This window comes from Chrysemys picta, chromosome 3 (assembly GCF_011386835.1).
Source record: "Chrysemys picta bellii isolate R12L10 chromosome 3, ASM1138683v2, whole genome shotgun sequence".
Classification (NCBI taxonomy): Eukaryota; Metazoa; Chordata; order Testudines; family Emydidae; genus Chrysemys; species Chrysemys picta.
The window spans coordinates 183,814,788-183,828,987 of NC_088793.1; the positions used below are offsets into that span (position 1 = coordinate 183,814,788).

The 14,200-nt window shown below is 44.4% G+C and overlaps 1 protein-coding gene across 3 annotated transcripts in view; it reads left to right on the top strand.

Annotated features, from left to right (window-relative positions):
- EML6 (EMAP like 6) overlaps nucleotides 1-14,200 on the top strand; it is a 403,044-nt gene that overhangs the window by 307,965 nt on the left and 80,879 nt on the right. For all 3 annotated transcript variants that reach the window (XM_005308049.5, XM_065590765.1, XM_065590766.1), the window contains one exon: nucleotides 11,200-11,293. In XM_005308049.5, coding sequence (XP_005308106.2) covers nucleotides 11,200-11,293 — 94 coding nt within the window. The remainder of the gene's footprint in view (nucleotides 1-11,199; nucleotides 11,294-14,200) is intronic.

Consider the following 14,200-nt stretch of genomic DNA (forward strand, 5'->3'; position numbering starts at 1 on the left):
GCTCAGAGCTCCGGTGTGAAACTGCAGAAAAACCTGAGAGTCTCTGGATTAAATTTAGAAGTGTGAGCAACAAGGGTGATGTCATGATGGGAGTCTGCTACAGACCAACAGACCAGGGAGGTGAGGTGGTGGAGACTTTCTTCTGGCAACTAACAGAAGTTACTAGATCACAGGCCCTGGTTCTCATGGGAGACTTTAATTACCCTGATATCTGCTGGGAGAGCAATACAGTGGTGCACAGACAATCCAGAAAGTTTTTGGAAAGTGTAGGGGACAATTTCCTGGTGCAAGTGCTGGAGGAACCAACTAGGGGCAGAGCTCTTCTTGACCTGCTGCTCACAAACCAGGAAGAATTAGTACGGGAAGCAAAAATGGATGGGAACCTGGGAGGCAGTGACCATGAGATGGTTGAGTTCAGGATCCTGACACAAGGAAGAAAGGAAGAAAGCAGCAGAATACGGACCCTGGACTTCAGAAAAGCAGACTCTGACTCCCTCAGGGAACTGATGGGCAGGATCCCCTGGGAGAATAACATGAGGGGGAAAGGAGTCCAGGAGAGCTGCCTGTATTTTAAAGAATCCTTATTGAGGTTGCAGGAACAAACCATCCTGATGTGTAGAAAGAATAGTAAATATGGCAGGTGACCAGCTTGGCTTAACAGTGAAATCCTTGCTGATCTTAAACACAAAAAAGAAGCTTACAAGAAGTGGAAGATTGGACAGATGACCAGGGAGGAGTATAAAAATATTGCTCAGGCATGCAGGAGTGAAATCAGGAAGGCCAAATCACACTTGGAGTTGCAGCTATCAAGAGATGTTAAGAGTAACAAGAAGGGTTTCTTCAGGTATGTTAGCAACAAGAAGGTCAAGGAAAGTGTGGGCCCCTTACTGAATGAGGGAGGCAACCTAGTGACAGAGGATGTGGAAAAAGCTAATGTACTCAATGCTTTTTTTGCCTCTGTCTTCACGAACAAGGTCAGCTCCCAGATTGCTGCACTGGGCAGTACAGCATGGGGAGGAGGTGACCAGCCCTCTGTGGAGAAAGAAGTGGTTCAGGACTATTTAGAAAAGCTGGACGAGCAGAAGTCCATGGGTCCAGCTGCGCTGCATCCGAGGGTGCTAAAGGAGTTGGCGGATGTGATTGCAGAGCCATTGGCCATTGTCTTTGAAAACTCATGGTGATCGGGGGAGGTCCTGGATGACTGGAAAAAGGCTAATGTAGTGCCCATCTTTAAAAAAGGGAAGAAGGAGGATCCGGGGAACCACAGGCCAGTCAGCCTCACCTCAATCCCTGGACAAATCATGGAGCAGGTCCTCAAGGAATCAATTCTGAAGCACTTAGAGGAGAGGAAAGTGATCAGAAAAAGTCAGCATGGATTCACAAAGAGCAAGTCATGCCTGACTAACTATTTGCCTTCTGTGACGAGATAACTGGCTCTGTGAATGAGGGGAAAGCAGTGGATGTGTTATTCCTTGATTTTAGCAAAGCTTTTGATACGGTCTCCCACAGTATTCTTGCCAGCAAGTTAAAGAAGTATGGGCTGGATGAATGGACTATAAGGTGGATAGAAAGCTGGCTAGATCATCGGGCTCAACGGGCAGTGATCAATGGCTCCATGTCTAGTTGGCAGCTGGTATCAAGCGGAGTGCCCCAAGGGTTGGTCCTGGGGCTAGTTTTGTTCAATATCTTCATTAATGATCTGGAGAATGGCATGGACTGCACCCTCAGCAAGTTTGCAGATGACACTAAACTGGGAGGAGTGGTAGATACGCTGGAGGGTAGGGATGGGATACAGAAGGACCTAGACAAATTAGAGAATTGGGCCAAAAGAAATCTGATGAGGTTCAACAAGGACAGGTGCAGAGTCCTGCACTTAGGATGGAAGAATCCGATGAACTGCTACAGACTAGGGACTGAATGGCTAGATAGCAGTTCTGCAGAAAAGGACCTAGGGGTTACAGTGGATGAGAAGCTGAATATGAATCAACAGTGTGCCCTTGTTGCCAAGAAGGCTAACGGCATTTTGGGCTGTATAAGTAGGGGCATTGCCAGCAGATCGAGGGACATGATCGTTCCCCTCTATTCGACATTGGTGAGGCCTCATCTGGAGTATTGTGTCCAGTTTTGGGCCTACAAGAAGTATATGGAAGAATTGGAAAGAGTCCAGTGGAGGGCAACAAAATGATTAGGGGGCTGGAGCACGACTTATGAGGAGAGGCTTAGGGAACTGGGATTGTTTAGTCTGCAGAAGAGAAGAATGAGAGGGGATTTGATAGCTGCTTTCATTTACCTGAAAGGGGTTCCAAAGAGGATGGATCTAGACTGTTCTCAGTGGTAGCAGATGACAGAACAAGGAGTAATGGTCTCAAGTTGCAATGGGGGAGGTTTAGGCTGAATATTAGGAAAAACTTTTTCACTAGGAGGTGGTAAAGCACTGAAATGGGTTACCTAGGGAGGTGGTGGAATCTCCTTCCTTAGAGGTTTTTAAGTTCAGGCTTGACAAAGCCCTGGCTGGGATGATTTAGTTGGGGATTGGTCCTGCTTTGAGCAGGGGGTTGGACTAAATGACCTCTTGAGGTCCCTTCCAACCCTGATATTCTATGATTCTATGGAACTGAGGGTGGGGGGGAGCGCACAGCGCCTCTTATACCGCACCATAGAGGCACCACTCCAGGCATCACTAGGGGTGCTCCCCTACGGGTATTCCTAGGGGAAAATCTTCCTGCACCAGTGCACGTGGTGAGCACACACACCTATTGTGGAATGGACATGAGCAACACATCTCGAAGAACACCAGTTACGGAAAAGGTAACTGTCTTTTCTTCTTATTTGTTACCCAGGCTCCTCGCAGTGGTGTATAGACAATTCAAGAATTTCTTCTCTTCATGTTCTTTGGTTCCTTGGTTCATTTTGTTCACAACATCTCATTTTTGTGCTGAGTTCTCATATATTCCCTCTTCCCTGTTGAAGCTGTTCCGCTTTGAATAAATAATTAGTCACTGAGAGGGGGAATGACTTTCTAGTGGTTAGATTACTCCTCTAGGCTGCGGGAGATTTATGGTCCAGTCCCCCTACTCCAGTGGCTTGAATTATTTTATCCAAAGGGCAGCAGCTTCAACAGGAGAGACTGAGGGAGACCCACATCAGAACGTCCTGTAGCTCTTCATTCACAGAATAAGAAACCTGAGCATCAATTCAGGTTTTGTGAATCCCAGTGATTTTCTAGGTGCTTGAAAGTGAGGTATAGTTGTGCACAGCATCACAGTGCCTAAATGCCTTTGTGAATCTCACCCTCTGTCCCTCAGCTGTCAAATGGAAGAATAGTACCGGCCTGTCTCACAGGGATGCTGTGAGGTAAAAATACATTTTAAAAGATTGTGAAGTCCTCAGATACTATTGTAATGAGGTCACATAAATACTTTAGATAGAAAATATGATAGCTAACATATTAAAACACAATCTGTTTTTCTAGTCTAGACATGGACTGTACATGTAAGATACAGCTTGCAGGGGAGAGACTTAAGGTGATGGCTGACAACCACACAGGTGTGAGATCCTTGACAATTGGTTTCCCATTGTCAAGTTCTGCAGTGTCCTCTACTCTGCCCCCGTTCTCACATTCATCCACCTATTAGTTAGTTGCTCTAACAATCACTTATATGCCTTCTTCCACATGGTCCAGCCTTCCTGAGCTCATCCTCCAGGCCTCAACCCGTTCACATTTAAGTCCTTCTTAAACATCTATTTCTGTTGTTACTCATAATTAATCTAGTTGATTTGTATAGAAAATCCATTTTATAATTGCTCTTCTTTGAAGTATGTTTATTTTGCTGTTTGTCCATCAATGAACTCTTCAAGACACCCCTTCTTTATGTGTCCAGAAAATGCCTAGCACATCATGGGTGCTATTATAAACATATAATAATCTCTAGAACAATAGAATGTTATAATGGATGTGGGAGCTCTCCCAATGTTTAGGTACTTAGTTCCACAAAACTGAGTTAATCATAGAATCATAGAATATCAGGGTTGGAAGGGACCTCAAGAGGTCATCTAGTCCAACCCCCTGCTCAAAGCAGGACCAATTCCCAACTAAATCATCCCAGCCAGGGCTTTGTCAAGCCGGACCTTAAAAACCTCCAAGGAAGGAGACTCCACCACTTCCCTAGGTAACGCATTCCAGTGTTTCACCACCCTCCTAGTGAAATAGTTTTTCCTAATATCCAACCTGGACCTCCCCCACTGCAACTTGAGACCATTGCTCCTTGTTCTGTCATCTGCCACCACTGAGAACAGCCGAGCTCCATCCTCTTTGGAACCCTCCTTCAGGTAGTTGAAGGCTGCTATCAAATCCCCCCCCTCCTCATAAGTCATGTGCTCCAGACCCCTAATCATTTTTGTTGCCCTCCGTTGGACTCTTTCCAATTTTTCCACATCCTTCTTGTAGTGTGGGGCCCAAAACTGGACACAGTATTCCAGATGAGGCCTCACCAATGTCGAATAAAGGGGAACGATCATGTTCCTCGATCTGCTGGCAATGCCTCTACTTATACAGCCCAAAATGCCGTTAGCCTTCTTGGCAACAAGAGCACACTCTTGACTCATATCCAGCTTCTCGTCCACTGTGACCCCTAGGTCCTTTTCTGCAGAACTGCTACCTAGCCATTCGGTCTCTAGTCTGTAGCAGTGCACGGGATTCTTCCGTCCTAAGTGCAGGACTCTGCACTTGTCCTTGTTGAACCTCATCAGGTTTTTTTTGGCCCAATCCTCTAATTTGTCTAGGTCCCTCTGTATCCGATCCCTACCCTCTAGTGTATCTACCACGCCTCCTAGTTTAGTGTCATCTGCAAACTTGCTGAGAGTGCAGTCCACACCATCCTCCAGATCATTAATAAAGATATTAAACAAAACCGGCCCCAGGACCGACCCTTGGGGCACTCCGCTCGAAACCGGCTGCCAACTAGACATGGAGCCATTGATCACTACCCGTTGAGCCCGATGATCTAGCCAGCTTTCTATCCACCTTACAGTCCATTCATCCAGCCCATACTTCTTTAACTTGGCGGCAAGAATACTGTGGGAGACCGTATCAAAAGCTTTGCTAAAGTCAAGGAATAACACATCCACTGCTTTCCCCTCATTCACAGAGCCAGTTATCTCATCATAGAAGGCAATTAGGTTAGTCAGGCACGACTTCCCCTTCGTGAATCCATGCTGACTGTTCCTGATCACTTTCCTCTCCTCTAAATGTTAATGGGAATGGTATGTTAATGGGAATGGTATGTTTTGCAAACAGTTACTGGATTTTTGAACACAAAGGTCTGTTTCCATTCACATATGGTACAACAGGTACACACATTTTTTCAGAATCATTCATTGTGTCCTGCCCTGAAAATTCTGCCTACAAATTCATAGTTCCAAATTATGCCGATGCCAATTGCAACTCCTTAGTTAAAGTGGAATTCTGTTTCGCATTTAAAGCAGGGATATTAATAAAGAATTTTTACAAAGAAACATTTCTCTATTGCTAGTCAATACTTCACTTGGAAACAAATCGTATTCTTAGCATACAGCTTGATAACCAGATGTGTGCTTAGGAGTTCTTCATGTACAGTGGGAGAAAGAATTCTTACCCATGTTTACCGAGCAGCAGCTGAGCTGTTTCACAATTGCTGCTGCATAAACCTATGTTCTTCTTCAAGTGATTGCCCACCCAGATTCCATTCTCAGTGCTCATGCCCCCATGTACTTGAGATTGGATTCTTTTTGAATAGCAGTATCTGTTGTTTCAATGGCTGTGCTCTGCATACCTTCACAGCCAGTGCAGTCTCATGAGAAACAGTTGAAATAGGGAATAGACTCCCTGCTACAACTCAGAGCAATGGAAGAAGTGTCCATAGAATTCACAGGAAAGGGCTTTCATTCCCATTACTTCCTACTTCCAAACAAGAAAGGAGTTGGAGACCCATCCTCAATGTTTGTGGTCTCAATATGTTTATTCATCATGTCCAATTCTGTGTCATCAGCTTGCTTCCGTAATACCTTCCCTGGATACTCTGGACCGATTCATAGCTCTCAATCTTCAAGATGCTTACTTTCATACCTCCATCCTCCCAGCTCACAGAAAGTACCAGAGATTCCTGGTAGAAGCAGCTCAATACCCATACAGAGTACTGCCTTTTGGCTTCTTAAGAGCTCCTCAGGTCTTCACTGAAGTCCTGGCTGTAATGACTGCACATCTTTGTAGGTGAGGAATACAGGTTTATCCCTATGTAGATGACTTGGTGGTTCAGGGAAAATCCCTACAGCAGGTAACCGACTTGATTTATTAGAATAATAGAAGATTAGGGTTGGAAGAGACCTCAGGAGGTCATCTAGTCCAATCCCCTGCTCAAAGCAGGACCAACCCCAACTAAATCTTCCCAGCCAGGCTTTGTCACGGATGGAGATTCCACCAGCTCCCGAGGTAACTCATTCCAGTGCTTCATGACCCTCCTAGTGAAATAGTTTTTTCCTAATATCCAACCTAGACCTCGCCCACTGCAACTTGAGACCATTGCTCCTTGTTAGAATCATAGAATATCAGGGTTGGAAGGGATCTCAGGAGGTCATCTAGTCCAACCCCCTGCTCAAAGCAGGACCAATCCCCAACTAAATCCCCAAATCCCCCCCTCAAGGATTAAACTCACAACCCTGGGTTTAGCAGGCCAATGCTCAAACCACTGAGCAATCCTTCCCTCCCTCTGTCATCTGCCACCACTGAGAACAGCTGAGCTCCATCCTCTTTGGAAACCCCCTTCAGATAGTTGAAGGCTGATATCAAATCCCACTCCCCCCCTTCTCTTCTGCAGACTAAATAAGCCTGGTTTCCTCAGCCTCTCCTCATAAGTCATGTGCTCTGGCCCCCTAATCATTTTCGTTGCCCTCTGCTGGACTTTCTCCAATTTGTCCATATCCTTTCTGTAGTGGGGGGTCCAAAACTGGATGCAATACTCCAGATGTGGCCTCACCAGTGCCGAATAGAGGGGAATAATCACTTCCCTCAATCTGCTGGCAGTGCTACTACTATTGCAGCCCAATATGCCGTTAGCCTTCTTGGCAACAAGGGCACACTGTTGACTCATATCCAACTTCTCATCCACTATAATCCCCAGGTCCTTTTCTGCAGAACTGCCACTTAGCCAGTCAGTCCCCAGCCTGTAGCAGTGCATGGGATTCTTCCGTCCTAGGTGCAGGACTCTGCACTTGTCCTTGTTGAACCTCATCAGATTTCTTTTGGTCCAATCCTTCAATTTGTCTAGTATCAGAGGGGTAGCCGTGTTAGTCTGGATCTGTAAAAAGCAACAAAGAGTCCTGTGGAACCTTATAGACTAACAGACGTATTGGAGCATAAGCTTTCGTGGGTGAATGCGTCACATGCGTCTGATGAAGTGGGTATTCACCCATGAAAGATTATGCTCCAATACATCTGTTAGTCTATAAGGTGCCACAGAACTCTTTGTTGCTTTTTACAATTTGTCTAGGTCACTCTGGACCCTATCCATACCCTCCAGCTTATCTACCTCTCCTCCCAGCTTAGTGTCATCCGCAAACTTGCTGAGGGTGCAGTCCATCCCATCATCCAGATCATAATGAAGATGTTAAACAAAACTGGCCCTAGGACCGACCCAGGTGGCACTACACTTGATACCGGCTGCCAACAGATGGATTATATCCTCCATCTGTTTACCTCATTGGGGCTAAATGTCAGCAAGGAAAAATCCACTTTGACCCCGACTCAGACCATGGAGTTCATTGAGGCCATATAAAATTCCAAATGATGATAGGTCAGAGCGTTTTGGACATTTCCCAGAACATCAATGAGATGTGCCTTAAAGTCATGTGACACATGGCAGCATGTACTTTGTTACACAGTATGCCATACTTTGCCTTTAGCCTCTGCAAGGGTCGTTGAGATCAGCATATCTACCGAACAGACACAGCATGAAACTGTTGGTTACAGTTGCTCTAGAAGTCCTATTCTCATTAAATTGCTGGACAGAACCACTTCAGCTATGCAATGGAATTCCTTTCTTGGTGCCTGGGCTTTGCTGATGGATGCCTACACAGAAGCATGGGAAGCTCGTCTCGACCAACTCAGGATTCAATTATTATGGTCTTCATGGAAAGCCATGCTACATATAAATGTCCTGGAGCTCAGAGCCATATGATTGGCATGCAAAGCCTTTCTACACCTTCCCCAAGGCCTCACCATTCAAATGCTGACAGATAACATCACTGCAATGTACTATATCAACAAACGTGGTCAGGGAGGGGACACATTTCTCCCTCTCTCCCCCAACACACAGTGTGTCAAGAGACAACACAACTTTGGAACTGGTGCATACTTCACCATTTTACACCAGTAGTCCTCTACCTACTTGGGCAACAAAACCACCTGGTGGATCAACTCAGCAAGGATTTTTCAGTGAATCACAAATGGTCCCTCAATGACTCAGTCCTCCATGACATCATCTTCAGGTGGGTTTCCCTATTTGCTATACACCTCAAAAACAAATGTCAGACATTTTGCTCCAGAGTTCTTAGAAAACTACAACAGAATGCAGGCCATGTGATCATGGTAGCCCCAGCATGGACCTGGCAGTTTTGGTTCTCCATCCTGGTGAGTCTACCAGCCTGTTTGTCAATTGCCTTACACCTTCTCTCTGACTTAGTTTCCCACAACTAAGGCCAGATCCTGCAACCAGCTCCAGCAGGACCACCCAGGTGGTGGCTGAATGACTTCATTAGAGAGGAGCTGCTCATCTGAATTCAAAAACATCTTGTTACAACGCAGAAAAACCTTCAGTCAGAATGACCTACAGTGCTAAATGGAGGAGATTTTCTATCGTGGTTGTTCAGCAGCAGCTTTTGCCATTGGCAACCTCAGTCCTGACTGTTTTGAATTCTTTACTTATCCTGAAGCAATCTAGACTTCGTCAGTTCAATTAAGGTACATTTAACAGTGATCTCAGCAAATAACCCTCCAGTTCAGAGTTACACTATATTTACACATCCCTTGATGGGGAGATTTTCTTAAGGGTTTCACCCATGTCTTCCCATCTGTTGGTTAGCTTCCCGCTTCCTGTGAATTCAACTTAGTTGTCATTCAGTTAATAGGACCCAGCCCCCTTTGTACTCATGGCAACCTGCTTTCTTTACTACCTGTCAATAAAAATGGCCTTTCTGATGGCTACTACTTCAGTTAGGAGAGTGGCAGAAATTCAGGCCCTTATGCCAGTCCCACTTTACACCATATTTCATAAAGACAAGGTCAAACTTAGGCTGGACCCCAAGTTCCTTCTTAAGGAAGGCTTGGATTTTCACCTCAGTCATATCTATCTACCTACTAGTTTTTCCCCAAAACCTCATTCCACCCCAGGCAAAACAAAACTTCATACTCTAGACTTGGTGAGGCTTTATCCTTTTATTTGGAAGTCATTTAGATCCTCTCCCAAACAGTTTGTGGCTTTCACAAAAAAGGTTACAGGACAACCTATTTCCACCCAGAGGTTATCTAAATGGGTTTCAGATTGTATTAAGAATTGCTATCAGATAGCTAAGAAGTATCATCCAAGTTACGTTAGAACCCATTCCACTAAGGCTCAGGCAGTCTCTGCCGCTTGCTTGGGTAATAGACTAATATCTGAAATATGCAGGGTGAAACCTGTAACTCTGTTAATACATTTACTTCCCATTATTCCCTGGTACAGACTTCCAGATTGAATAGCCAACTCTGATAGCACAGTCCTGCAGTCACTCTTTAAGTAGGACGTCTCTTTCCACCTCCAGGCTTGAGATAACTGCTTTCTAGTCACCAAGAGTGGAAGCTGTATGGGCAATCACTCAAAGAAAGAATGGTTACTTTACAATAACTGTGGTTCTTCGAGATGTGTTGATTAAAAATTCCATGGCCTACTCTTCTTCCCTAAGGACTAATTCAGAGTCCTATCCATATGGGATTCTTACTGGTAAAGGAAGTGAATTGCAGCTGAGGCTCCTTTATACCCTCAGCTATGGCGGTTGTGAGGTTATGCAAGTGCAGGCATGGCCCCAGTGGAATTGCTATTCAAAAATAATCTGATCTCACATGAATTAGATGGATGCATACCTAGAGTGGAATCTGTATGGACAACACATCTTAAAGAACCACAGTCATAGGCACCAGCTCCGTGGGTGCTCTGGGGCTGGAGCACCCACGGGGAAAAATTAGCGGGTGCTCTGCACCAACCGGCAGCCAAGCTCCCCCCTCCTCACCTCCTTCTCCCCCCCGCCCGAGCATGCCGTGTCCCTGCTCCTTCCCCTTCCTCCCAGCGCTTCCCAACCCCTTGCCACCTAACAGCTGTTTGGCGGTGCTTAGGACTTTCCGGGAGGGCGGGGAGGAGAAGGGATGTGGTGGGGCAGGAGCGGGGACTTGGGGGAAGGGGGTGGAATGGGGGTGGGACAAGGGTGGTGCAGGGGCTGGGCAGGGGCGGGGCCAAAAAACCCACTGGGCAGAGGAGAAGTCAGTGCCTATGACCCCAGTTACTATAGGGTAAGTAACCATTCTTTCCTCCTATATCCCTTTTCATGGTGGTCAATTGGCCAATGGATCAAATAGTTACACACAAGACTTGCAGCTGGTGTGCTCTTAAACCTGCTCTCTATGGTAGAATGAATGGTTTCTCCATATAGCTGTATAGACCCTTGCACATTTTCTCAAATCCTAACCTCAACCCGGCACAATACAATTTTACCCTTCTGTTGCATTCAAGGCCTTTTGTGCCATGTCAGAGGATCAGGAATTGTAAAAGTATTTTCAGTGTAAGAGTACTTGATTATGTATTTGTTGCCTGTTATGTATTTGGTTGTCGTGGTAATAGAATCTTGTGTTGCTCTGGCAACTGAGTTCGATTATTTGGGGATAGCCCAGCCTATTTGGCTGGCTGTTGGTTAGTTCTGTGTGTAGCAATAAATGGCTGCTCCAAGGTTTACAGCTCTCTGTGTCTCCAGTGATTTCTTCCTAAAACTGTTGCCCCCAAGGATATAACATTGCCCACCGTAAAACATTCCATCTGTAATGTTATCACTGCTTTGAAATTCAATTTGCAGTATATTTGTTGTGTTGTACAAGCTGTTAATGAAGTATCACCTTTGATATTGTATATTATTTTTGTACAGCTGATGGGAAGTTTTTGGCATCTGTTGGGTTAGATGATAATCACACCATTGTATTTTGGGATTGGAAAAAAGGAGAAAAGATAGCCACAACAAGGTAAGAATATTTCCAAATGCAAACATGCACTGTAATGATCACTGCCTATTTCTGATCACCATTTTACATTGCTCTGTATAATATTAACTAAAAATTTTAAGATATTTTTTGCAATAAAAAGTATCACATCTCACTGAAAACAGAGTAATGTTTCAGAAGAACATATCTAGGTAAAAAACATTAGCATATATAGTTTAAAATTGTAAAATTATGTAAACTGTTTCTAACCGGGAACTCCCTATCCTTTCTGTGAAGATTGCTGCATTGGAATCTTAATTTAAAAAAGAATAACCTTTTTTTTATAGGGCTCATGTAACATTTTTTTTTTCATTCTTTCATCCCCTGACCCAGGATTGTCAAAATCATTTAAATCAAAAATTGTATATTTTCCCTTATATGATGGATAGTATTCTGGATGAAGATTCCCTCTGAATGTACATATGCTGCTTTATTTCAAATGAGGGGAGGTGGTTCCTCTAATATAAACAGATTTTTCCAGGCCTATTGGTACTGCCAGGTCACCTGTCTCCCTGATGAATCAGCAGTTTCTGCAGTATTTGTCCCTTTGGGCTGGTCTACACTGGGGGGGGGGGGGGAATCGATCCAAGTATCTTGGATCGAATTACCTGGGGTCCACATGGCATGGAATCGACGGCCACGGCTCCCCTGTCAACTGTGCTACCGCCGCTCGCTCTGGTGGAATTCCGGAGTCGACGGTGAGCGCATTTGGGGATTGATGTATCGCATCTTAACGAGACGCGATATATCGATCCTGGATAAATCGATTGCTACCCGCCGAAACGGCGGGTAGTGAAGATGTACCCTTTGAGTCACTATCAGGAAGCTTAGCTGCTAACTCAGTGGTAGTTAAGAAACTTTTGTAATTGCTTGAAACAGATAGTATGAATAGAATTGGTCTGCAGGTCACATGTCTGATAGATCTTTTTTTATTTTAAAATATTGAATAGCAGTTGTTTCTTTTTATTAAAATAGTTCTGTTCGTAGCAAGATTCAGACAAAAGTGTTAAAAATTTATAGCAAACTAAAGAAAGAGAGAATCTTGCTCCCTCTCTCCTCACACTCTTCAAGGAAGTATTCTCTGTCAGCTTCTCATAATACACAAATTATTTCTTTGATACATCTTTTACTCTTCCTTATATAGTAAATGTAAAGGGTTCATGAAATTTTTTTACTTTGAATAAGGGGTAGCCCAGCTGAAAAGGTTTGAGAAATACTGTTCCATATCATATGAAAGCTGGGATGCCAAGTTACTCATTGGGGTATAAAGAATTGGTTTCTGTCTCTAATGGTTCACCAGAGAATGGTTGTTAAAATCAAGAGGGTCATCAGAATTATATGACTTTTTTTAAGGTCTGATATTTTGGACCTATCTAGAACAAATTACATGGTCATTCTAGAAAGCTGAGAATCCTCGTGTTAAAATACTAATAGTATAAAGCAGTGGCTCTCAAACTTTTTTACTGGTGACCCCTTTCATAGAAAGCTTCTGAGTGACCCCCTTATAAATTAAAAACACTTTTTAATATATTTAACACCATTATAAATGCTGGCAAAGCGGGACTTGGGGTGGAGGTTGACAGCTCACGACCCCCCATGTAATAACCTTGCTACCTCCTGAGGGGTCCCAACCCCCAGTTTGAGAACCCCTGGTATAAAGTATCAGTTTCTACCCTTGATGATTGACAACACATTGAATTTAGAAATTATCATTAGTGCCCATCTAGCATTGCTTTTTTTGCACAGGTCCAAAACTGAACATAGAAGATCCCAGAACTCAAACAACTGTAACTGTAATTACCTGAGAATGGGCTTGAAGACTTATTTGCTGCTAGTTAAACTATCCTCTGAAATATAATTTTAGTTTTTGTCCTTCTAATTATTATTTTATTTTGTGTCATCCTATTTCACATTTCCTAGTCCTCCTTGCCAGATTTGTTTAAATATTTTAAAATGCCTACGTATCTGTCTGTTTATACATCCTTTACATCTTTGCCTAATTGAATTGACTTTTGTTGCCTATTTTCTTGCTCTAAGCCTTAACTAGACTCAAAGTCAATTGTTCCACCTACACTTTCTGAATTATTTACCACTTAGCTATAGTCTGTTTCCTATATTGTAGTATACTGTAGAGGAGTGACTGCCTCAGAGCCCCTCCTCGTGGCCCTAGGGCAGCCCTTCACACAGCGCCTCACCTCCCTTCTTGCATCCCCAAATAAACTCCATGCAGAATTTTCCTAGTCCAGTCATTAAAGCTCTCCTTATGGTCTGATTTATTAACTTAAAATTCAAAGTTAAAAACAAAGTCTTTTCTCCAATCTAATACAGCCCAAACTCCCCCATTCTGGTCAGAGTCCTTCTTGCCTTAGCTCCAGGGCGGCAGTCAGGCAGCCTTTGGCGGCGTGCCTGCGGGAGGTCTGCTGGTCCTGCGGATTCAGCGGCAATTCGTCTGTGGGTACGCTGAAGCCCGGGACTGGCGGACCTCCCACAGGCACGCCGCCAAAGGCAGCCTGCCTGCCATGCTTGGGGTGGCAAAAAAGTTAGAGCCGCCCCTGCTTAGCAGGCTATCATCAGCCCTTCCTAGCTGGAGCAATTCCTCTGGTCTCAGGGAGACCTTTCTCAAGTCTCACACAGTCTTCCTCTCCTACTGCAGCCACCTTCTGTTCTTTATCAGAAACTGTCTCATTCCCTGCAGGTGGGGCTCATTCTGTAATCAGGGTTGGCTTGACTCCAGCTCCTCAGTCCAAAGGCAAGCAACTCTGTTACAGCTTCATTCTGCCAACCCTCATTCTGGCAGAAAAATGCATAATGAGATCCAATGATGGGAAGTTAAAGCTAGCCAAATTCAGATTACTGAGGTGCCAACTTTTTAAAGCGAGGTTAATTAAC